The following is a 26,544-nucleotide window of genomic DNA, read 5'->3' as shown; positions in this document are numbered from 1 at the left end:
CCATGCTTGTCGTAAGAGGCGACTAACGGGATCGGGGTGATCAGGCTCGCTGACTTGCTTGTCATCGGTTCCCAATTGTGCAGGTCGATGCTCCTGCTGTTGATCGCTGGATTGTCTGGTCCAGTCCGCCGCCATAATGCTGCGTGCTGCGTAAAACTAGACACACTCACTCACACCAGGGAACCAGTGGTTGATAGCATGAGCTAAAGATAAAGCCACCTGACACATCAGGCCATTTAATAATGCTTTCAACGGAATTTCAGATATATCTCCTCAAGGCCACTTGATGTGAGTGAAAAGACCAAAGAGTCGCAGGCATCAGGGTTTACAACTTCCGCTAAAGTCATAAAGATGGGTTTTGGTGTATATGAAATCTGGGATTGGAGTCCATGACTAAAAGTTCCAGCCGCCTGAGCTATAAACTGTGCACTGAACCGCCCTTCCTCATACAAGCTCACCTACCCTCTGCATCAAAAACAAAATGACAGAGAGCAGAGATTGAAACGTAATTACATTTGTTAATTTTCCCACACCTAAAAATAATCACTACTAAGTACATTTAATCTAAATTAAACAACTTTAATCAGGAAAGTGTGGTAAAGACTTGGATGAAATATTCTTCAAGAAGTGACAATCAAACGTTAGCAAGTGCATGTCAAACGATGAGGAAAATGATAAGTGTTTCTAAAATTAACATCCAGTTTTAACTGAAAGTTTTAATGTTTTCCAAATGGTAAAGAAATTCTGAACTTGTCTTTTGTGAGAATCTTGGATTAAAATCAAACATTGCTTATCAGTAGCTTAATGATAGTAGTGAAAGCTGGGAGTGTTTAACATTATGACTTAATTATCCAAATGAGCAAAGAACCCTTGGATGTGGGATGAATCATTATCTTTCCCTTCTTGCGTTTTTAATTGACCTTTTCATCATTTAGAGAGTTTCTCAGGGCTCATGTTTAATTCATCATCATCATCATCATCATCATCATCATCATCATCATCATCATCATCATCATCATCATCCATGAAGCTGGGGGTTAGAAATGGTCATCAGCTACCCATACTAGTCGTAAAAGCAATAGTATTGAAATTATAAGTTGGTCGCAATAGTATGTTGCAATACACTATTGTTATCTAAAATAGTTGTTTCCCCTTCAATAGTCACAACTTATCATCATCATCATCATCATCATCACTGTCACCATATCATCATTACTGACCCGCCGTGATGTTGCTGGAATATTGCTAAAAGCGGCGTAAAACCAAACTCAGTCAGTCAGTCAGTCATTACTGACAAATTTTACGAACTTTTTCAAGCCATGAAATCCCTCAGATTGACTAACATTCCAAAACCAAACAAACAAATCAACAACCAGACAAAAATAATTCAACATTTTCATCAGTCAGCAGAATGAACACCTACAGGTAAGAAGTGCCAGCAATAGCCATCACAGACCAAACATAGCTTCCTCCCTCACCCACGCCCACGATGACCTTGGCAATACAACCACCACCTCCAGATACATCCCCCAGCTTGAAGGGGCAGGCCTCCTATACATAGAAATAATGAGATATTCTGGAGAGTCTCCCCCAGCCCTCCCTCCCACATTCACATTTTGTTCAGTTCCCATCCCACGTATGTGAGCACCCAAACAAACAAGCACATTAAACAAGGGCCACGAGACAGCACCGGTCTTCATCATTTGAAGTAAGACACTGGTTTAAGACACTGGTTTAACCTTGATGAACTTAACAAGAATTGCAGCTGCTGATGGAGAGAACAAATAGTCCGGATGCACAGACCTTAAGTTCAGTGGTGAACAAACTTCCAGGAATTTGACTTTCAGAGGTCTTGGACTTAACATAATTCTTGGGTTCCCCACAAGAATGACAGTCTGAAATTGCCTAAGTTCCTTGCCAGGGCCTGATCTCCGTGACCTAATTACTTCAGGCGACAGTGAGTGAATTGTGGCGTTTATTTCAGAACTTGGGGACTTACAAAAAAACTCTAGTCTGTCTCACAGTCCCTGAACCATATTATTTTCCCTACTGACAAGCCCTCTCTGCACTGCTAATGTTCTAAGTGAAGCAAGTCTAGATAGCCTCAGCTCTGGTCTCCGTGGGGCTCCTTTTCAATTTATATGGGTTTGTTTGTAACTATCAAAATTAGACTAAGCGTTTGTCTAAAAATACACCAAAACATGCAAAAAAACAAATATCAATATGTCCAAATGTCATGACATAATATCAAAGAACTAAATTATGTTTTTGATCATACCCTTGGATGAAAATTATTAAACTAGTGTTGGTTTTTACTCTCCATATTCAGATCAATAATCGGAGGTCATTAATCGATCAATAATCGGAGGTCAGTAATCAATGAATAATCGGAGGTCAGTAATCAATGAATAATCGGAGGTCAGTAATCGATCAATAATCCATTGTAATCGTACACTCCACCACAAAACTCATGTGGGCAATAACTGGACACAATGATGACATTGTGCAAACCAAAACAGGCACCAAGTTATACCACGATCAAGACGTCCAACATGACTTCCTCTTGAGAACCACACGCGAGTATGTTGTTTACATTCCAGTTTTACAAGTCAGGAAACTGTATCAGATGTTTATGTCTTGATTTAACAAACATAACCATGAAACATACTTTCTAAAGTTTAATTTCATGTTTCATCTGTTTGGGAGCAAGTTAATGAGCCTGAGGATGAGATCTCAAACAATTCTAACCAGATCTTGAGGGACGGAGGTCTCATTAGACTAATACATAGACCTTGAGAAAGCCACAGAATGGAAATAAATTATGACCTTGACCTACAAAAGACATCTGTCACCCCTGAAAACAATCAGAACCTCTTTGACAAAGAATAGTTTATTCTTTTTTACAAAGCTGTAGACATTTTCAATCAGCTCACATCAATAATAAGGGCCAGTAATGAACTGTTTTCTTTAAACAACTAAGCTGCATTTTTTTCTGAAATTTTAGGTTACATTAGATATTTTGAACAATTCTGAAAATTCTGTAAAATAAAACACTGTGAGTTTACCAAGAAATATTCCAAAATCAAGAATTACATCCTCATCGCATCTCATTGGGTAGAGCACAAATAGCATATGGACACATTTCCAAAATATCACAGGGCGGTGGAGTAGGCTAGTGGTTAAAGCGTTTGCTTGTCATGCTGAAGGTTGGGTTCAATTCCACACATAGGTACATTGTGTGAATCCCATTTCTAGTGTCCCCCCACCGTGATATTGCTGGAATATTGCTAAAAGCGGCATAATACCCAGCTCACTCACTCACTCCAAAATATCACAACACACCAGTTTGACGAGGCAACTGTCTGCAACTCCTTGGCTTTCATCCAGGTTTTGTCATTCTTGGAGCACATAATTCCACCGTCCCATGACACCGTGATGACAGGTAGCACCACACCTCTTGATTAGCATGCTCTTTGTGTGAGTCACGGGACATCGCGCTGTTACACAACCACCCAAACAACTCCATCGGTTTCCTAATCCGTGATGGGGATGCAAGTGTTGTGATGCTGAAATGCTTATATCTTGCTGCAGTGTTATTCCAGGGCATATGCCAGGAGTCGGATCGGGGTGCACTGAGTCAGGTGAAAGGCATGGAGTCAGAGCGGAGTGCATGCAGTTGGGTAGAACTGTGAGGAGTCGGGGTAGAGTGCATGCAGTCAGATCAGAGTGCATGAAGTCTGGTGGAGTGCATGGAGTCTGGTGGAGTGCATGGAGTTGGATAGAACTGCAAGGAGTCGGGGTAGAGTGCATGCAGTTGGGTAGAACTGTGAGGAGTCGGGGTAGAGTGCATGCAGTCAGATCAGAGTCCATGAAGTCTGGTGGAGTGCATGGAATTGGATAGAACTGCAAGGAGTCGGCGTAGAGTGCATGCAGTCAGATCGGAGTGCATGAAGTCTGGTGGAGTGCATGGAGTTGGATAGAACTGCAAGGAGTCGGGGTAGAGTACATGTAGTCAGATCGGAGTGCATGAAGTCTGGTGGAGTGCATAGAGTTGGATAGAACTGCAGGGAGTGGGGGTTGAGTGCATGCAGTCAGATCGGAGTGCATGAAGTCTGGTGGAGTGCATGGAGATAGAACTGTAAGAAGTCGGGGTTGAGTACATGCAGTCAGATCGGAGAGCATGAAGTCAGGTCATAGTGCATGCAGACAGTGTGGAGTGCATGGAGTGAGGGTAGAGAGCCTGGATTCAGGGGGAGCGCATGATGTCAGGGCGGAGTGCATACAGTCGAGGCAGAGCAACTAAAGTCAATGGAGTCAGATGGAGTTGATAAAGTCTGGTCAGAGTGTATGGAGTCAGATGGAGTGCATGAAGTCTGGTCAGAGCGCATGGAGTCAGATGAAGTCAAGTGGAATGCATGGAGTCAGATGGAGTGCATGAAGTCTGGTCAGAGTGCATGGAGTCAGATGAAGTCAAGTCGAATGCATGGAGTCAGGTGGAGTGCCTGAGGTCTGGTCGGAGTGCATGGAGTTACGGCAGTATGACTAGAGTCAGATGGAGTGCTTCGAGTCTGGCATCAGGCAGAGGGCATGAAGTCAAACAGCATGCACTGAGTTAACTTAGGAAGGGAGGAAAGCACAAAGAGTGCAGATCTTTGAAGTCAACACCTTTGAAGTCAACACCTTTGAAGTTTACATCCTTGGTGACACAAATGAGCAGTGCTGACAAATCTAGTGCAAATCCATGTTTCTCACACGCCTAAAGTACACATCCTTGACATTCGGACAACCAGTGCCCCAAAATAATTACGAGTGACGAAACCAACTCTGACAGATCATAGATGTTTCCAACTGTTAAACTGTACAGAAAGGACTGACAAACAGGATTCATAACTGGTTCTTCAACCAGACCATGTCAGCAGACACCACAAAGCCACCTGTGTTATACGACAAAGGCAAACATTTCCGTCCATGGCTTATCAACCCTGATACAAGTGAACTTACTGAAGTCAAAGTTGCAATGGGTCCAAGTTCAAATATAGTTGCCACAAATATTCAGTGTCAAGGTCAATGATATACTGCCTGTCTGTCATTGAAGGTCAAGCATATCTGTCCTCCAAGACCACAATGACATATATGAACTTAATATAATTACCTCATATTAAATTAAATCCAAAATTTGAGAAAATTGAGATTTCTTTCAAATATAAAACAATTTAACACTTCCCTGTCACACACATCAATCAAAATACATACAGAACTTCTAGATTTGAAACCTGAACAAAGAGTCAAGAACTGTTCAACATACCTGTGAACTGTCATCTGTTAGTTCCGGTGGGTATACAATAAAATGCCTCAGAGTAAATCCAAATCCCTGATCTGTTCTTGGTACCAGGACAGTTCTGGGGCCAGCCCAATCCAAGGCATCAAACTGCAAAATAAGAGACACAGGTAAAGATGACAATCTCATTTCCATATCCATAACAAATATCTGCTACATCTAGAATACCCATCATACCACATCATAATAATGTGATCTTGAAACACTATCAAATAGTGATGATACAGGTGTAAGCATATCCTGCTGCAATGGCACCCATTACAAACACACGCAAAGACAAGTCAATTGTGAGACAATGATTCCGTAAAATCAGCAGGAAAAAGACAAACAGGGGCCCAAAACAGCCAATAGAGTAGAAATCCACACTTAACAGTAGGTTTAAATCAGATGAAGACGTCCTTCTTCTGAAGTTTCAGTTGTCAAGAACAAAATGAGACATTTTAAGCAACATTTCAAGCAGTCTGTGAAACTAAGAGATATCCTTTGATTACCTAGATTGAACACTTGTGGGGTTTTTTCAAACATTTCCCTTGAGCCATATCTGGGGTTATTTTTTAGGAAAATCATCTGGTTTTCATATTGACAACTAGACCATTCTGACTTCTTTGATTGGCATATTAGAAGTTGAGGAGATGAAGAATGATGATTATGGATATATAACTTCTTTATTCTGTATAGGTGATGTTTCGACAGATTCTAATGTAGTCAACCCTTGCTTGACAACGACACTAGAATCTATCCATATAACTTGGTTTTGTATATCCACAAAATTGTCCTCATTCTGAACCATCCTGTTATTTTGTTGCTACATGTGCATATTTGAGTGATAAGAAAACAGCCTGTAAACAATCAAGAATGGGCCAGACAATTCCACATACTCTTTGCCCGACCAAAGGGGCAATTATACTCCAAGGCTGAAGTAAAGGAAACAACCCATGATCCCTGTTTCTAGTAATTACCAAGTGTATACTGGACAACAGAATATCATTCTAAATTGGGAACAAAAGTTTTCAAATTTGTTTATTTTAACTTTCACCATTACTATTTATTCAATCTATCTATTCACTTATACCAAATGATCATTTTCTTTGAGAATTTAGCATCAAGAAATTTCAGACAAAGTTGGCACTTTTTAAAATATAATTATCTAAGGAGGTACGTAACATCAGTCACAACCATGTACAAATACACTTAGACTTGCAAAGTCTCTGAGATAATAATTAATAATTCAAATGATAATTTCTAAAAAAATATAAACATTCCTATTACAGACTGGCATCCTTTGTACCATCCCCTGATCCAGACCTGCCTCTTTAAAGGATAGGATTACCATACATCCATTGGCTCAGCATTCAGTACAGCCTTGGAGCAAGGCTAAGATAGACTGTACTGCAAGCAAGAACAAGGGTGGTAAGTCCACACCTTATGATGTTCTAGTTTGGATGATTGTCTTTGTCTCCCAAACACCAGCTGATTCACCATGTGGGTGACCATAGCGAGATATCATCAACACAGGTGTCAGTTTCACACTGACTCACTCCGCAGTAATGTGCCACACTCAACTCACCCAAAGTGATCTTAGCACGCAGTAAGACTCTTAGACTGCAATTAGTCTCTGAATATACATAATTTTGATAGTAAGAAACAAACCATTTAAATTGAAAAGGAGCCCCAGTGAGATGGTTGATACACCTGGGGAAATCTAGACTTGCTTCATTTAGAGCTTAGCATTGCAGGGAGGGCTAGACAGTTGGGGCAATAATGTGGTTCAGGGACTGTGATCCAGACTATAAGACTCTGTGTGTTCAAGTTTTGCAGTAGTCTTAGCGCGCTAAGTTGACTTTGAACAAGTAGACCAGGGAACAGCTGACATGTTTAAGGTGAGCAACAGAGTTAGGTGATGTTGTGAAAGTACTCGCTATTAACGACTGTTAACATAAGCGTTCAAGTTTTGCAGTAGTCTTAGCGCTAAGGTGACAGGGGAGGTCAGTATTCCAGTTACATGACTATATGTCATCCTAATGTAATAGACTATCACACCCTGGTCAAATCCTGTTATCAGGGCAAATATGGGATTCAAGCCTACAATCATCTGATTCTGGCACGCCTAAGGGAGGCAACTCTACACAAATTGTGGTCCACTACATGAGTGGGATATGATGAAATGCATATTGAAATAAGAATCTGACATGATGAAATGACATTTCCACATGTTGAAACAAACAAAATAACAATTAAACTAGTTATATTTTTTCACATAAGTCAGATCGGCTGGCAGAACATGTACATCTTGTCACAGCTGTTACAGAACACAGCATTCAGACATCCAACAGAATGTTATCTCACAATATGTTCCTAAAGACTATCTACATATGACTCAAACGATTTATGCCAAAAAATATCCTCTGCAACAAAATCCATAAAATACCAACAAAAACAGTCACAGACTGAATCTAATAATACAATAAATATAAAAAAAGCTGAATACAAAATCCTCCATTTTGCATACAAAGAAGACAAAAATAAGACAACCGTGTACCATATGTAACAAATACCAGCTGAATATTGTGTACAACATACCACAGCAATAACGGCAAAGTACATCCCAGTCTCCAGACACCCAAAAGAATATCTGACAATATTATCCACAAGACTACTCACAACCCAAATGACTTAATGCATCAACATTCAGTGTTAATAAACGTCCAGCTCACTGTCAATACTGACTGATGAAGAGATACATCAAGGAGCTGTCACTCCAAGCTTCACAACATACCTATCAGAAAGTAATCAATCATACCAGACCCTGTTATTACCACCACAAACACATACATTTAGGAATGTAACATCTATTTCATAATCGCCCCTAAAATGAATTCTATCCACATAAGCCCAATACCCTCTGAGTGTGCTCAAACAAATTTTCTCTTGCCATTAACTTAACAAGCTGACAAGAAATTTGTCTCACTTCCCGCAAAACACTCAGTTGACCACCAACGACCTTTTGAGTGGGCACAGCAACATTTACTTAGCTCTTGAATCAAACTAAAAGTATTTACTGGGTTGAGCGTGATAGGAGTCACAGGGTACAGCAGAACGTTGTTGTAGACTTGAGAGTAATGAAAGTTGGAGCATACCGATGAGCATGATGATAACAATGCTGATGACATTGTTTTATTTCTCAACTTCAATGACACTGGCAGTAATACTAACAAGACTATCAACATTGTAATGATCAATGACAATACTTGATTGATGATGCTGAGTGAGTGAGTGAGTGCGTGAGTGAGTGAGTGAGTGAGTGAGTGAGTGAGTGAGTGAGTGAGTGAGTGAGTGAGTGAGTGAGTGAGTGAGTGAGTGAGTGAGTGAGTGAGTGAGTGAGTGAGTGAGTGAGTGAGTGAGTGAGCGAGCGATTGAAGTTTTACGCCGCACTCAGCAATATTCAAGCAATATTCCAGCTATATGGCGGTGGTCTGTAAATAATCGAGTCTGGACCAAACAATCCAGTGATCAACAGCATGAGCATCCATTAACGCAATTGGGATACGATGACATGATCCAATTAGTCGCCTCTTACGACAAGCATGGGTAACTGAAGATCAATTCTAACCCAGATCAATTCTTCACGGGTTGATGCTGCAGCTGCTGATGATGATGATGAATTGGCTGAAGATGATGACAATGTTGCTGCTGCTGCTGCTGATGAAAATGATGACAATGTTGCTGCTGATGATGACTGACTGAGTTTGGTTTTACGTCCCTTTTAGCAATATTCCAGCAACCTCACGGCAGGGAACACCAGAAATGGGCTTCACACATTGTACCCATGTGGGGAATCGAACCCTGGTCTTATTCAGCATGAGGAGCGGACACTTTTACCATTAGTCTATCGGCGGTGGCCCATGATGATGATGATGATGATGATGATGACGACGACCACAACAGCAATGATGATGATTGCATAGATAATGGACAGAAAGTTTAGTCCATCTTTACAGACAGTGAGGGAATTACGTGCAAGATGACAGGCACAAATATTCTGCACCCCTACCAGATTTTATCAGAAAGTCAATGCTTAATCCATTTTAAAAGCAGGAAATTAAGTCATGAAAGATTTCCTTGACACACAGCCAAAGGAAAAGGAAATAATGAGTACATTTGTTTATACATCTCAATGAGCTGCCTTCATTTATCACGAGACCTTGTCATTTTTAATCATTTAAACAGAAACTTGATGCTCAAAAGGTTTTCTGTGTCACCAAGCGTTTGTTTTTAAGGGGAAATATATTGACGCCTTAATATAAAGAGGCTTTTCAAAAATAATGTCCTGTTCTACCACATAAAGAATCTGTGAACTTTGTTTCATTTCACAACAAACAATTTCCAGGACAATTTTGCTCATACATGTTGAGTGAGTGAGGCAATTCACCATGGGGACTTTGTGGGATCAATGGGACAGTCTCACTTGGCTGAAGTATATCATGTCCAAGTCTTTCCAAGCTTGATGCTCATGACGTCAACCGCTGAATGTTCACGTTTCATTATTTACACCATACTGCTGGTGTATTGCAGCTTTCACGAACAAACAAACTAATTTAATTAATCTATCAGAAGTCACATGGTTTCTGCACTAGCTGCTCCCATGATGCACCAGTTGAAGCTCTCAGCCATCCAACACCCATTCTTTGTTTATTTCGCCAGGGCGGGCGTTAATTTCAACGAACATACACAATATTTTTTTTAAATCCACATTTCTAAACCAATATGCCTAAACATGCACATCTGATGTTCTATAACAAGCTTTAGAATCAAGGCACGATTGACCTTGACCTTTGAGATACTGCAACCATTTATCAGTGACAAATTTTGTGTGGGAGAGAGGCCATAGGAACCTTGTTTCAGATCCCTAAGAGCTAAATCAGTCACTTCATGACATGTGGCATGTCTTTATCATGCCTTATCACGATGAATCAATCTAAAGAAACAAACATTATCGGCTGTAGAACAGTATGGTGACTGCACAACAAGGAAATGTGTACACAACTCATCCAGTCAATTAACTGTGCTAACTTGAATAATTATTGTTAATGATTCTTGACTTTAATAAATACACACCAAATGTATTAAAGTTTCAAGTTTCCATGTCTATAAAATAAGAATCCACAAATCCACGCCAAATGGCTCCCATCAACGGGCGAGGTCACTTATAAATTTTATGAATGTAAACACTTCCACCTCAAACTGAAATGTGACTCTCCAAAAACGGCCAATTGTTCAAGACATAAACCATTTAAATTATTTTGGGTACACTGAATAAACATAGAATTTAAAAAATTATGTTTCTTCAAAACCAATTAGTGTTCATGTCGGTCACAGAGAGTTATTGTATAAGGGCTGTCCAAGTTCCATTGTCAACAAATGCCCATGTTTGTCAAAGAAGGCTCTACAGGCACATAAGTAGACTAATGCTTATATTCTCTGAATATATATAATGTTGATAATAACAAATAAACCCATTTAATTAGAAAAGGAGCCAAAATAAATGAGATGGGAAATTCTGAACCTGAGAGAATCTAGACTTGCTTCATTTAGGGTTTTAGCATTGCAGGGAGGACAAGGCAGTAGGGAAAGCAATGAGGTTCACGGACTGTGAGACAGACTAGCAGCTAAGGAGTCTGTTGTGTGTCACTTCAGAGCTACTTCTTATACAGTATAAAACTTCACATGCAATCACTAAGTTGCTCTCATGTTGATATTCTTCTTAATTGTTCCTTCTCAAATACCAGATTTTATCTCATTTCCTTCCAAGGTTTTATTTCCTTGCTGGACAGGTTTTGTAGCCGTATGTCACCACTAGGGAATATGCGCATTTAATTTTATCAAGTGGACGATTAAAAAAGTGTGAAGTTGAGCTGGATGGATTCCATATGTAGAGCTCCATATAAGAGTTAGCTCATGTGGGTACTGTACCCACTGTATTTTTTTGGAGTGGGTATTATGAATGTTGAGTGGGTATTTCATTTTCCGTTACCCACTGCTTTCAAATATGTGCGTATTTCAGTCACTTTACTCACCAAAGTATTACGTCATTGAGTAAGTTTACTAAGCAGATATGTTCTGCCTGATGTCATACCTAATCAAAACCAACTTAAATATATTGGAAATTATATCATAATAAATCACTCATCCTATACTGACAGTACAACACTAGTCCTATACTAACAGTACAACTTGATAGCAATCAATGTCTTTTTCATTACGCAAGCGATTTTTATAAATATATTCCGTACGCATTTGTTTTAAACTTTTTGCGTATCTAACATTTCAAATGCGTAATTGGTACGCAACAATTATTTTTCAATGTGTAATTCTATGAGTATTTTACCCGGATACGCAGCTTATCTAGGCCTCTGATATGAAATCAGTAATGTTTCAAATCTAAGGCATAAGAGCTTGGTTAATATACATGACGATTTCTGGGTCGCTGAACTCAAGCTCTATAGAAACAAACTTCAAGGACCACTCTTGCGTAAGAGTCTGGATGAAGAAAACATCCATATAAAGATGTGCCATTGAGTACTTACTCCAATAACCTGTGAACATATAGGTTACAATAGGCTATGAGCAACCCAGCTTGTCAAAGCAGGTGACTAACAGGTTCAGATGGTCACTTGCTGGCTTAGCTGATCATGTCATCCCATCCCATTGGGGGATCGATGGTCATTATATCCATCACTGGACTGTCTGGTCCACGGTCAATTACTACAGACCCTTGTATAGAGCTGAAACACTGCTGAGTGTGTCAATAAACAACAACAAAAACAACAATGAATTACTGGTAATCAACAAGGACTCGACTGTCTGGTCCACAGTCAATTGTTTATGGTAAAATATAGGTGACAGGTAACCCTTACCATCTAAGAACAGCACATATGCCTTCAATTTCTGACTTCATATTCACATGATATGGTATTCTTGCCACATGAATAACATTGTCACCCTTTCTTATCACCATGGTATTAATACCACCTTCCTATTATCATATACATAGGTAGGAAAGTAGCAATTAGTTTGACATTTCACCTCGGATAAATAACTTGGCAAAGAATGGCCACGCTGCTATTTTCCTAAGCAATGTAATAATAACACCACGTGAAAAACACATTAACCTGTATTGACCGCTCCACTTAACGAGCCTCAACACACCAGACAAAGAAGAAAATTTACATTTCTTAAAATTGTTTCTCATAAAGGTCAAAAGTCACAACCTTATCAGTGGAAAACACAACATGAAATATTGACACTGATAACACAGCAATAATAAATTCAGGAACCAATGCAAAAATATAATTATATTTTCTTGTTTAACGCTGAACTCTGCAATATTTATGATGACAGACTGTAAACAATCAAGTCTGGACCAGACAATCCAGTGATTGACATCCATTAGTCGCATCTTATGCATGGCTGCTGAAGACCAACACTAACCTGGGTCCTCGTTTCACAAAGCTGTCGTAGCGCTCCGGCTGTCGTACTTCCTATACTGTAACATAGGCTTACGACAGTCGTAGCGCTACAACTGTCGTACTTCCTATACTGTAACATAGGCTTACGACAGTCGTAGTGCTACGACTGTCATACTTCCTATACTGTAACATAGGCTTAGGACAGTCGTAGTGCTACAACTGTCGTACTTCCTATACTGTAACATAGGCTTAGGACAGTCGTAGCGCTACAACTGTCGTACTTCCTATACTGTAAGACCCGTGAAGATCCGGGGTAGAATAGGTCTTCAGCAACCCATGTGCTTGCCATAAAAAGGCGACTATCTTGTCGTAAGAGGCGACTAACGGGATCGGGTGGTCAGTTTCGCTGACTTGGTTGACACATGTCATCGGTTCCCAATTGCGCAGATCGATGCTCATGCTGTTGACCACTGGATTGTCTGTACTGTAACATAGGCTTAGGACAGTCGTAGCGCTACAACTGTCGTACTTCCTATACTGTAACATAGGCTTAGGACAGTCGTAGTGCTACGACTGTCGTACTTCCTATACTGTAACATAGGCTTAGGACAGTCGTAGTGCTACGACTGTCGTACCTCCTATACTGTAACATAGACTTACGACAGTCGTAGCGCTATGACAGCTTTGTGAAACGGGGCCCGGGATCTTCAAGGGTCCAATAATAAAACTGTGTTATGTTATCGAACTGAAAATAGTTATTCAACTGGATATGAATTATTCGTTTGGACGGAATACACAGCCAAACAGTTGATGAAGATCATCCCCAGGATAAATGTTACTGTCTAAAGTTGACTAGACTCTTCACTATGTACAAATGTCTGTTTCAGTTTGCGCGCTTGTTAACAACTTGTAGGAATCAAACCCATGACTTTCACAAGCTTCAACCATTCTCAGCCTACCTAGAGTGATGCAGATATCAGATGTTTACCCACAAGATTTTGGACTGGTTTAGTTTTTGTTTAATGCAGCACTCAGCAATATTCAAGCTATATGGCAGCTATCTGTAAATAATCAAGCCTTTCGACATCGATCTATGCAACTGCTTTACCCACAAGCCTATATAAGAAATGCTGCTGTCCATCCTGGAAAAACTTCAGGATTTAAACCACTGCAGCTTCCTGGACTGCACAAGGGACATAACTCCGCACACAGAATTGCAGCATGTCTTACGACCACACCACCAATAACCCCTCTATACTGGTGACAATGTGTTCAAATATATCAATATTTTTCCCCCCATCATGAAACTGCTACACTATTTGCTGAGTCAACAAAATCACAGTGCCCATGAGAGTGTGAAGTTCATCACTAAATACTGCGACATCAAGATACGGAACATGTCACAAGAGGTCAGCTCCACAAAGACACTGAACACTTGTAGTTCAGATAAGCAAACAGGCTCTACTTCACTTCAGCTCATAATCGCAAATGCCAGCGAGATGTCGAGATTTCTTGACATGTAAAACTGTGAAAAGATCTTTCTCACATGACACTAACCATTCAGTACTTGCTGCTTTCTTTAGTTCAAGGTACAAAGTGTGAAGGCAAACATGCCAATGTAATGACACATATTTCATATGTGTGTCAGGCTGAATCCACTCCTCTGTGACACCATGTCACCTTGAAACAGTTTGTAGGGGACGTACAAGGATGTTTCACGGTCTGTTGCTTGTGTTCAGTCCAGGTCTCGGTGATGTCACTTGTACCATGTGTCACTGAGACACTCAGCAGACACTGCTCTTCTCTGGAGACTATAGTCAGGGTTCGATCCCCACCAGAATCTACCATAGTTCTGTTTGTTCGTTGTTTAACCCTGCACTCAGCAATATTCTAGCATAGAGACTTTTCTGCGTTTCATCTTCTGTTTAATGATTAACATTAAAAAGAAGATAAAACACAGAAAAGTCTCTATGTTCATCAAATAGCATCTTCTAAAAAGCCATTCAAACATCTAATATTCTAGCAGTCGGTAGCGGTAAACATCTAGTGATCAACAGCATGAGCATCAATGTATGCAATTGGGATACAATGAAATGTGCCGACAAAGTCAACAAACTTGACCACCCAATCCTTACCGTCCATTTCTCCAGACTTGTCTTGGGGAGTTGGGTTAGCCTTATGGTCTAAGTGTTTGTCATGCCAAAGACCCGCAAGTTAAATTAATACATGAATACAAAGTGTGAAACCTTCTTCTGGTGTCCCTACAGTGGAATATTACTAAAAAGAAAAATGTCAAAAGATGTTACTTCTTGTTACCCTGCCTGGAGATATAACAAGGACTGAAGACCTCGAGTCAGGACACCGTGACCGAGTGGGTCATCCATGTTAAACTGCAGCTAGAAAACCAGTACAATAATCCGGAAGGTGATAAAACCCATTTCAGGTCACATTAATTATTCTGGACGGACCACAGTTTTAAAACTGTTACTCATATTGCTAGTCATATCCCAACTGTTTCCTAAACATATTGACAATAGCTCCAGTACAAGGTACATCTGCCAAAACATTTAGTTTAGGTGAAAATAATCTCTGACTCACTACATCATTGACAACCTCCTGACTTACGACATCCATGATATCATTTCCTTTTTCGAATGGACTTAATATAATTGCTCATCTCAACCCTTCACTAACACTGACAGTTTCATAAACTGCAAGTGTTCTAACCCTGATCTTCCTGGGTATATCTAGTTAAGTATCTCAACAAAATGAAACAAATATCAAATACACAGCAAAGAAACTGTCTTGTTGAAATATACAAGTCATGGGAGGCATGTTGCCTTGCTCAAAGGCTGTACTGAATGATAAATACTTGGATCAGTAGTAACACTTTTCTGGAAACAATCAAGTCTACATAAGCAGACTGTACCTCTACAGATGCCAGTCTTTCTGGGGTTCCAACCTTTTGTTTTTATTTATGAAACCAAGAGTGAGTGAGTTTAGTTTTATGCCGCAGTCAGCAATATTCTAGCTATATGGCGGTATGAAACCAAGAAATTATTATTAAAATATTGCCTTAGAGACTTGTGTAGGTCTAGGAGGCATGCTTTTATATTTAACTGCCTTAAAACTTGGAATCAAAAGAATGTCTTAACATAAATTTCCAGCACACTGTCACTATTTCTTTTTGTCATAATCTAAATTAACAGTATGAACTGGGAATCGAAAGAATGCTTAAACATAAATTTCATGCACAGAGTGAAAATGACACACATTTTTTAAAGTCTACATTAAATAACTCCAAATGGGTACAAACTTGGCAGGAAAAGAATGTTTAAGATTAATTTTCCTCACATTAATAAATAGCTCAGAAGGATATGGCAAGAAACTTACTTGAGCAACGGGACAAATTTATACAAAAATGCCCCTGTCCATATAATCTCTCCCCTGACACTGTTGGGTATACAACAGCTCTGTGGCTCTCTCCATACACTGCTGTACAAACCAGGGCTAAATAGGTATTCATGCTTCTCACTGACCCGTGGCTAAGCTAACATTGTTTGCTGGCTCAGGTTGATCACTGGTAGATGATATACATCACATTTGTACCGGGCATGTACTCTCAAGACGACAGATTTTAACTTGGAAGAACTAGTTTTAAGTTAGTGTGGCATGTACTCTCAAGACGACTGATTTTAACATGGAAGGACTAGTTTTAAGTTAGTGTGGCATGTACTCTCAAGACGACTGATTTTAACATGGAAGGACTAGTTTTAAGTTAGTGTGGCATGTACTCTCAAGACGACTGATTTTAACATGGAAGGACTAGTTTTAAGTTAGTGTGGCATGTACTCTCAAGATGACTGATTTTAACATGGAAGGACTAGTTTTAAGTTAGTGTGGCATGTACTCTCAAGACGACTGATTTTAACATGGAAGGACTAGTTTTAAGTTAGTGTGGCATGTACTCTGATGATAGTTGAGTTTAACATGGAAGGACTAGTCTTAAGTTAATGTTAATGTTATTGATGTGGTTGTTGATGTTGTTGCTTAAATGTTGAGATTCACATTTTAAGATACATTGCTAAATTTGCACAAACAATACTGAATGTTATTATATTTTTTTATACTTACAAAACATCAGTCATACACCTGAAATATTGCCGAGTGTGGCATTAAACAACAAACCAACTTACAAAAGGTCAAAATAGATAAATTGTCACATTTTCAACCAAAGTTTTTCAAATACCAGACAGGGGCACGTGCAATAATGTTTTCACCATGTGATCAAAACACCTGTGTTACATCCGTGAGAGGGAGTGTGCAGGATTTGACATGTGTTTGTTCTGTAGTTAGTTACATGACAACATCTTACAGCTGGAAGATCCTGGCATGATAAAGGGAAGTAACTCCACAGCAAATTGTGACGCCTTAGACCACAGGAGAGCAAATGATCCTAGCTCAGTACTGGTCCTTAAGTGTCAGATAGGTCATGACAGCTGATGATACTAAATCTGCTGAGGTCTGTTTGTACCGATATCTAACATTCCAAACACTTTGTTGTTCTGAAGAGAAGAAACCCTCAGAGATCGGATACTCGGAACTGTCATTTTCTACAAGTCCAAGATATTGTTATCTGAAAAGAACTTTCAAAGCGTCAACTTTGCTCGTAAGTCAGATACTTTTTTTCCCAGGGTCAACATTTCTTATCTCAGAAAACAGCAAGGGTGTATTTTTCTGTACTTCGACTTCAGAAGAAACTCACACCAACTTCGCTGATATACCAATCTCATCACCCAAATTCACATTTAATGTCATGAAAAGAACATATCCCAGTTTCAGTCGAGTCCTCTGCCTTGAGATACCTGATAACATGGTGATATCTTGTTCTACACGTTCATGCTGGCATCTGAACACTTGCTTGACTTCAGCCACACAGGAGGTCATACATCTCCACGTTCTTGCCAAAACATTAACTCAACACAGTCTCTCCTTTGTTGAGGGAGTTCTCCCTCCACACAGCTCAATACCACAACCGTATCAGAAGCATCACAAAATACCAGCTGTACTATCTTCACTGTCATGTCTGATGGCACTCCTAAACCTGTCTTGTAAATATCTACCCATATGGAACCATATTCACCAGGGTCCCGTTTTACAAAGCCCTTGTAGCGCTATGACTATCGTAAGTCAATGTTACAGTATAGGAGGTAGGAATATTACGAGGAAAGTTACGAGATCTTAGCTTTACGAGAGCTTTATGAAACGGGGCCCAGGGCCCAAATCAAGACAATGTTGGATGGTAGGTTAGCCTAGTGGTAGAAGCATTTGCTTGCCACTCCAATGACCCAGGTTCAATTCCCACATTGGTAAAACATGTGAAGGCCATTACTGGTATCCACAGACATGATATTGCTGACAGTGGTGTAAAACAATATTCAGTCACTTTAGTCGCTCCAAAACCTTAGCCCTGACTGATGTAAGTCCAAGTTTGGGTCAAGAGATGCAATAGCAAAGATCAAACTCTGCAAGAATAACAGGCAGACTCACGCTTAGTCCCTGAATATGAATAATTTTGATAGGAACATATGGACCCATTTAAACTGAAGAACAGCCCCAGCGACTTGGGAGATTCACCTTAGGAATTCTAGACTAGCTTCATGTAGGGCTTTAGCTTGGCACTTGCAGGGAGGGCATGGCAGTAGGTAAAAATAATGTGGTTCAGGAACTGTGAGACCGATTAAATAACAGGTTGTCCTGACATAACAAAACACAAGCCAAATAGCTCCTATAAATTTCTCCACCCCTCAGAAATCAGATAAAGCTGAACTCTAAATAGACATATGCATGCTTCCCACAGCTAAGATTCATATGTAAAACGACAGAATCTCTTAAACATGAAGCAAAGCAGCAGGTCATTTGACATTCCTACATTTGAAAGCGACGCAAAGATTACAGATACCTGTATCGCAATATACAGCCATACAATTTTTTGCCGATTCACAGCCTTACTAACTACTCATGAAACAACTCACTGACAAGAGATCACTTCTCCTTTTCCGTTCTACCAATCCTTAAAATTCAGACAAAAGCCTTCCTTCCCATCTTCCTTGAACAGGAACAAGCTCAGGTCGTCAGGTCTAACAGGCCAGAGCAGCATTATCATCACTGACATTTAATGTGATATACCATCTATCTACCATGATCGCCAGGTGCAGTACTATCAACGTGACGACCTGTCATCAGCGTGATATGTACATAGGTAGCATGTGGACAAGCGTGGTCCAGTTCCGGTACAACCTGACCTGCTCAGCCTGTCCAGCTCTCACAAGACTGGTAGACATACTTCAGCCATGCTGTCATATTGATATCATATATGATCATTTCTGGAATGTATAAATACTGTCCTATTCCAAAGAGCGGTTTATAGCCTAGTGGTTAAAGCATTGGCTTGTCAAGCTGAATGCTGGGTTCGATTCCCCACTTGGGTAAACGTGTGAAGCACATTTCTGGTATCCCCTGCCGTGATATTGCTGGAATATTGCTGAAATCAGTGTAAAAACTTTACATTCTCCTTAAGCAGTGTCATAACTTTAACCCTTTCTGAATGATGGCTCAAACAGGCTTCATGGTGTAGTGGATGAGGTGCCGAAATTGATGATTCAATTCCCGGCTGCACCTAATCAACTTACACGACACTTGTTATTACCCTGCCTTCCACTCGGCATTAGGGGATAAAACAAAAATGGAACTTTTGGAATCAGTATAGAGTGGTAAAGTTTCTCAGCTGAGTGGTACTTCAAATCTACAATTTGTCTGTACAACCACAAACATAGCACAGGGGTGAGTGATTGTGGATGCTTTGTATATCTCTTTTAGCAATATTCCAGCAATATCACAGCAGGGAAACCAGAAATGGGTTTTACACATTGCACCAATGTGAGGAATCGAACCAGTGTCTTCGGCGTGACGAGCGACCACACTACAACCACTAGGCTACCCCATCACCCCCTTAAGCACAAGAGTGAGTGAGTGAGTATGGTTTCACACTGCTTTTAGCAATCTCAGCAGGGGACACCAGAAATGGGCTTCACACATTGCACCAATGTGGGGAATAAAACCCAGGTTTTCAGCATGATTTAAGCGAACGCTTTAACTGCTATACTACCCCACTGCCCTCTTAAGCACAAGAATAGTCATATGTATCAGCACACGCACACACACACACACACACACACACACACACACGCACACACACACACACACGTGTACGTGCACAAGTACAACACTACATTTACAAGTGCAAGAATCTTGACAGCAACTTTAAACCCCATTCACTTCACAATACCATGGTCTCCTTCACACAGAAAATTTGCCACAAATCCTGTGTTTTAAGTGCATATACATGTCGCTGGCTGTAATTACAGAAAATAACTGCATGCCAGTATAAGTAGCTGCATGTTAGTCATCGTCATCTGAAGTGCAGGTCGCGTTGACCTCCACATATGTCCCTCAAGGTGTACACGGTAAGCGACAGATTCGTATCGTCTATACCATCAGCCCTCTATGTAATTACAACCCTGTCACTCCAAGGTGAAACCTTTACAGGCTCATCCCGGACAGAGAAATGACTTGGGCGGCCGACAATAGTCCTGCAGTATCTCTGAAGAATGATGGCATTTTATTTCAATCAAAGTCAGCTAATATGATCAAATATTCTCGTCTATCAGCATTACAAAAAAGAAAGAAAAAGAAATTCAGAGAAATTTATTAATGAGACAGTGAGTGAGTTGGGTTTTATGCCACTTTTAGCAATATTCCAGCAATATCAAGTCTGCACTGAAGCTACAGACAGACAGTGAGTTGGATGCTTCTGGTGAGGAGGAATCATCATCATCAAAGGTGACGTTTCAAATATGCCCGAGTTCCAACGACACTTCAAAGTATTTTAGTTTGTTCTTGTCAAGTCACACAGATTCCAGTCAAATGAGGACAGTCGTTAATAATCAAGCCTGGTCATAACGAAGTCATTGATATTATCACGTGATAATGACTCGTGATCAGCGAAACCAACGTGCCTGACCTACAATTATGACATCCTATTGTCATGGTGTTTGACGACACATTCCAAAGTGTCATCCCCAACAAACATACATTGCCACAGTTCAGCTTTAGGGTGAATGTTTCTGAATATTCTCCCGCTTTCATCACAGTTCGCCAAACTTACAAATTCCTTTCAAAGACCAAATTTGGTGACTTATCATCATCATCATCATCATCATCATCATCACTTTTACAGCGAGTTCAAGTAGCCCTAAAACTCCATTACAAACAATAAAGAAGTTGTCATCCACGAAACATGTCACATTTTCATTACAGTTCGTCAAACTTTCAAACACCTATCAAAGACGAAATTTGGTGACTTATTTGAGTGATGACTTTAAAAAAATATGATGCTGCTGGCATTGTTTCACCACTCCCGATTTTAAAGACACTAACTGATGGATTTATTTTCAAACTCTACTCTACAGTATTTGACCACAGATTCCATAGGGCGGTGGGAAAGCATTGGCTCGTCACGCTGAAGACATGGGTTCGATTCCTCACATGGGTACAATGGGTGAAGCCCATTCCTAATATTGCTAAAAACGGCATAAAACTACTCACTCATTCACATAACCTCATCCCCAACAACAAGCATCCACTGCCAAAGTTCAGCTTTAGGGTGAATGTTTCTGAAGTATTCCTAAAACACACACAATCAGCACTGACAAGACTGGAATCTATCAGCAGGCCTGACACCCATAAGAAGGCCAGTATCTATATACGATCTAACAACGCAATGTACAAGCAGCGGAGGAGCTCTGTGCTAGGCACACATGAGGCATCAGCCTCTCCACATGCTGTACACCACACCGATAATGCCATATATCAGGCTGAAATTCTTTGTTGTGATATTATAGGTCTATACATAGACTGTGGCAACGTGTAATCTACCCAGTAGTACAGGCCCTCATGCGGAAGGTTATTTATTATCAGTCGTAAAGATCTTCCTCCCTAGACTACGATGTCATAACATGCCGTTATCTATGAACTTATTCCATAGACGTTTTGTATTTGAGGATTATAAAACAGTTTCCTTTTTCCTTACAATAACATAAACATTATCATTATCAACAACATCAACATCGGTATCAACATCTCCGTCAACATCAGCAGCAACGTCAACATCAGCAGCAGCATCAACACATGCAGCAGCAGCATGAACATCAACATCAGATTCAGCAGCATCAACATCATCATCATCATCATCATCACTCTGACAACTACTTCAAGTAGCCTAAAATGTCATTCAAAACAATAAAAAAGTTTTCATCCACAAAACAATTCAAATTTTCATCATAGTCTGTCAAACTTTCAAACGCCTATCAAAGATGTACTTTGTTGACTGATTTTTCTGGTGACCTTAAAAGTAAAAATAAGATGTGGCTGGCACTGTTTCACCAACTTATATTTTTATTCTAAATTTATTATTTTTTAATATCCATATCTGCCCACCTAAATGTGAAATGTCCTAAAGGCCACAGACGATCAAACATATTTTTCAACCTTGGCAAAAGCTGATACTGATACCAGATCTAAATACAAAGTTTCTTATATTTGCAGATCACATTCATAAGTACAATATTTATAATGCTGTTATGATCCATAACCATACCTGGTTCATCAATGTGCAATTAGGTGTGAATTCTCCTTTAATGCAAACTGACTTTCTCCGTGGCCAAGCACCACCACAGCTGTTGGTGTATTGACGGATACATAAAGTATGTATACGTGTATACTACAGATAATATATGTGAATATAATGCTGGTAGTGGCGGCGGTGATGGTGATGATGATGATGAAGAAGAGGAGGTAGAGGAGGATTGAGGTGAAGAAAGTGAGGGAAGCAGGATGAGGAGGGAAGGGGAGGAGGAGATGGGAGGAGACAGAGGAGGTAGAGGAGATGGAGGTGAAGAAAGAGGGAAGCAGGAGGAGAGGGGAAGCAGGAGAGAGGGGAGGGACTAGATGAGAGGAAAGAAGAAGAGAAAGGGTTGGAAAAAGAGGGTGGGAGGACAAGGACAAGGGAGAGGAGAAAAGGTGAAGGGGAGAAGGAAGAAAGGACTGGAAGTGGAAGAAAAGGAAGATAAGACTAAGAAGAAGAGGGGGAGAAGAAGGGTAGAAGAGAAGGACAAGGAAGTGGAGGAGAAGAGAAAGTGGGGAGGAGGAAAATATAAAAGGGGTGGAGAAGATTAGGAAGAGAAGGAGGGGAGGCGAAGAAGAAAAATATGACAACAGCAATGTTATTGCCTACAACAGTGCTACCAGCGATAATGAGGACAATGATCATGAAGATTATCATAACAATAATGATACACCAAGAAAGGATGAAAGAGAACAACATCGTTATTATGGTTTCAACAAAATGTTAAAGTTCATCCTGTCAAGTTTATATTTCAGATCTAGCCTACATACCTCCTGTGCTAGAAACCCTGGTCGGGCTGCAGAAAAATCAATAAACGCAAGGACTTAAAATGTCAACATGAAACGTAGTACTGGTACTGCGCTCTCGGAAAGAGAATAAACATGATAAACAGATTTCAAATATCCTTACATAAACAGTCCAACATTATACAGAGGAACGCCCTGACCAATTTAGGAAGTACAGCTTCAAGATATTGGTAACAAATTAAACAACTTTTTTTAATGTCTCTTCCTGTAAACTCATTAATCCTGAGACAGTATTTGGAAAGCAAACCGTACAAGATCATGGACGTCTGCTGTATGCATTTAGTTTCTGTGAGCTGTTTTCAACAGTTTTTCACCCAGATCACGGCATCACGGCATGTCATGGCTTGACGTAGGAGGAAAGTTAAAAGCAATTCAGGTTTTAGATGTATACAACATTGTGAAAACAGGATCATATGTACGGTGCTGACAAACCAAGATCTGCCCAATGTGGGATTCGAACCCACAGTCACAGGGTAAGGGAACCTCAAACTGGATGCAACATTTTTCCTGGGTCACAATTACCAATATGATTGGTTGGTTGGTTCGTTGTTTAACGTCGTACTCAGCAGTATTCCAGCTATACGGCAGCAGTCTGTATATAACCTAGTCTGGACCAGACAATCCAGTGATCAACAGCAAGAACATCAATCTATGCAATTGGAATACAATGACGTGTCAACCAAGTCAGCGAGCCTCAACAGACCACCCGTTGCTATTATAATACATAGCTGCCTCTTATGACAAGCATAGGTTACTGAACACCAATTCTAACCCTAGATCTTCACAGGCCGTTTGCTTCATAAAAATTTCATTGTTTGCTTAATAAGAATTCATTCTGGACTCATGCTCATTCAGCATACTACTCAATCGATGCATTTATGTGGAAGAAACACCTACAGGCCACCATAATCATTCTTGTTAATTCCAATTTCATTCATCCGACCAGTGTCAACATATAAACAGCTTGTGAAAGTCAATATTGCTTCATGCTGTTCTACCAATTATATTTACACTTACATGCATACTGTCGCTATTAACACACAGAAATAAAACAATCACTTCTCAGGAAGTCATAAAATTGATGATGTCATTTTCACTGCAGCGGTCAAATTTTCACATTTGATGGAGCAGAAATAAATTCATGCGTGGGTGTTTCATAAGACAGCAACCGAAAACATTGGTATTTTTTTACCCTGCCTGTATGATCAATTTACAGCGATGATGTTTCAGGCAGTGCAGGCTGTTCAGTCAGTCAGCGTAAATTACATAAAATGCATTGGAACAGCTATTTCAATATAGAGAAGCTGAGGCAACAGAACAGCCACATGGGGCGATACCTGCACAAGCGATGTTCTATTCTGACTGCGCTGATGTACCAATATTTATCAACCTTTGCCTCTGTAAATCGGTCTACAGCAGTTTGACTTGGTGCCAACTTGCAACATCTGTTACAACAAATACTCCACCGACGTACACAAACCCATTCAATTTCTAGTGGGCCAACATCTTTAAAGATGCTCAAGACAAAAATGGCTGTCTAGAAAATTGTTTATTTTGATCCACGGCTATTATTACATCAATTTGGGAATTCATTTTGGGCACAAATGAATTTATGGTTTGAAATACATCTCAGATTCTAAACATAATATTATTAATTCTTCCAAATAATGTTTAAAGGGATGAAAATTATCCCGACATCCCATATCAGTAATAAAATAAAAATAAATCCTTAACTGTTCCACAAAAATTTGAAATCACTGTGCACTGTTTTCATGACATTATGGTGATTATTCACCATAATAATGACATGGCAATTTGAGGATTGTAAAATTCACATATCAAGTCTTTCATAATCGCAACCTTGCCTCCGTTTCACCCATATTAAACTGTATGCAATTTTCCTTCAGGCTACCGCTGTTTCAATTTATAACAGTGAACACGTTCAAGTGACAGGTCAACACACAATATGACACTCGGTCCAACACCTACCTTCTAAGCGTGGGAAATGCTGTGTCCTATTCACAAATCTCCTCCATAAAAACAATCTCTTCTACCGGCTCCCAACTGAACTTGAGTACATATGATCATAAAAAAGCTCAAGGAAAAATAAATTACAGCCTGCTACATATTCAGTATCCTTGCTACTTACCAGCACACAAGCAGTAGCACCACATCTGTTTCACTAACAGCAGAAGTCACAAAACTGTATGCATCAAATTCACTGGCTATTCCAAATCAAAATACATAGTAAATCCACACAAGCCATCAATGGACACGTCTGTCGGCAAAATCCAACACAGGGGCAGACGTACACTTGCCGTCTGCTCGTTGCACGTCTGCTCTAGAGTTCACGTCTGCTCGAATGTAAATCCTCCACATGGGTAAAGACACACCAGCTTTCCTTCCGTCACACGTCACAGCAGACGACAGTACGGTTAAGTCATCCCTTTCCTATCAGAGCGTCACAGGCTGCTTCACCGAGCTTGTGCATACATAATACAAGATGACCACTGCCACAGACTATCTTGACCTCCTCCCCAGTTCACGTGGGTGGCAAACCAGGGCAGCTCAGATCCATTATCTAGTAGAAGTGATAAGCCAGGCTAGGAAATGCTTGTGGGCCATGGCGGTTGCCTAACAGTTTTATATACTTCCTTCATATGCCCTGACATTTTTGTTGTGGTCTCAGTGGTCTCGGCTAGGGCTGTAAAAGATAACCTGCCACTTGATCCCATAGCAACAGGGGACATGAATTTCAGTTCATCTCAGTTGCTGGGATTCTCAATCAGGCAATATATTAACTTACCACCCAATGTCATGTATATGTACTGGGGGCTGTTAAAATGTATGAAACCAGTATATAAGTTGCAGGCTATAGTATCTTGCTGTGATGGCATCATTCAAGCATTTTTTTCAATGCCTTTGCTACGATAACCTCTTGCAAAGTAAACTTTAATACCTTTCACATAAATTTGATTTGGTGATCAAAATATCGCATGCATGCAGAAGATATGTCGCTATCTTTTAATGATCAAAAATAAATAACTGTATTAATTTGAAGGATTTCAAATCAGAACTTCACTGTCACATATTAATCACTCATGCCAAACTATAAAAAATCTCACTGCATAAATTTGAAAATATTATTTTGCATGTAAACAATATTCTTGATTTTTTGCATATAAGCCT

The 26,544-nt window shown here is 40.0% G+C and overlaps 1 protein-coding gene across 1 annotated transcript in view; it reads right to left on the bottom strand.

Annotated features, from left to right (window-relative positions):
* The window catches only part of LOC124273618, a 136,002-nt gene that overhangs the window by 42,684 nt on the left and 66,774 nt on the right, over nt 1-26,544 (bottom strand). Inside the window, 1 exon segment of the mRNA XM_046708902.1 lies at nt 5,306-5,428. Within this exon segment, the coding sequence (XP_046564858.1) occupies nt 5,306-5,428 (123 nt within the window).

Source organism: Haliotis rubra, unplaced genomic scaffold, assembly GCF_003918875.1.
Source record: "Haliotis rubra isolate DU_JTF1 unplaced genomic scaffold, ASM391887v1 Scf182, whole genome shotgun sequence".
NCBI lineage: Eukaryota > Metazoa > Mollusca > Gastropoda > Lepetellida > Haliotidae > Haliotis > Haliotis rubra.
This window is presented reverse-complemented; position numbering and strand designations above follow the sequence as displayed.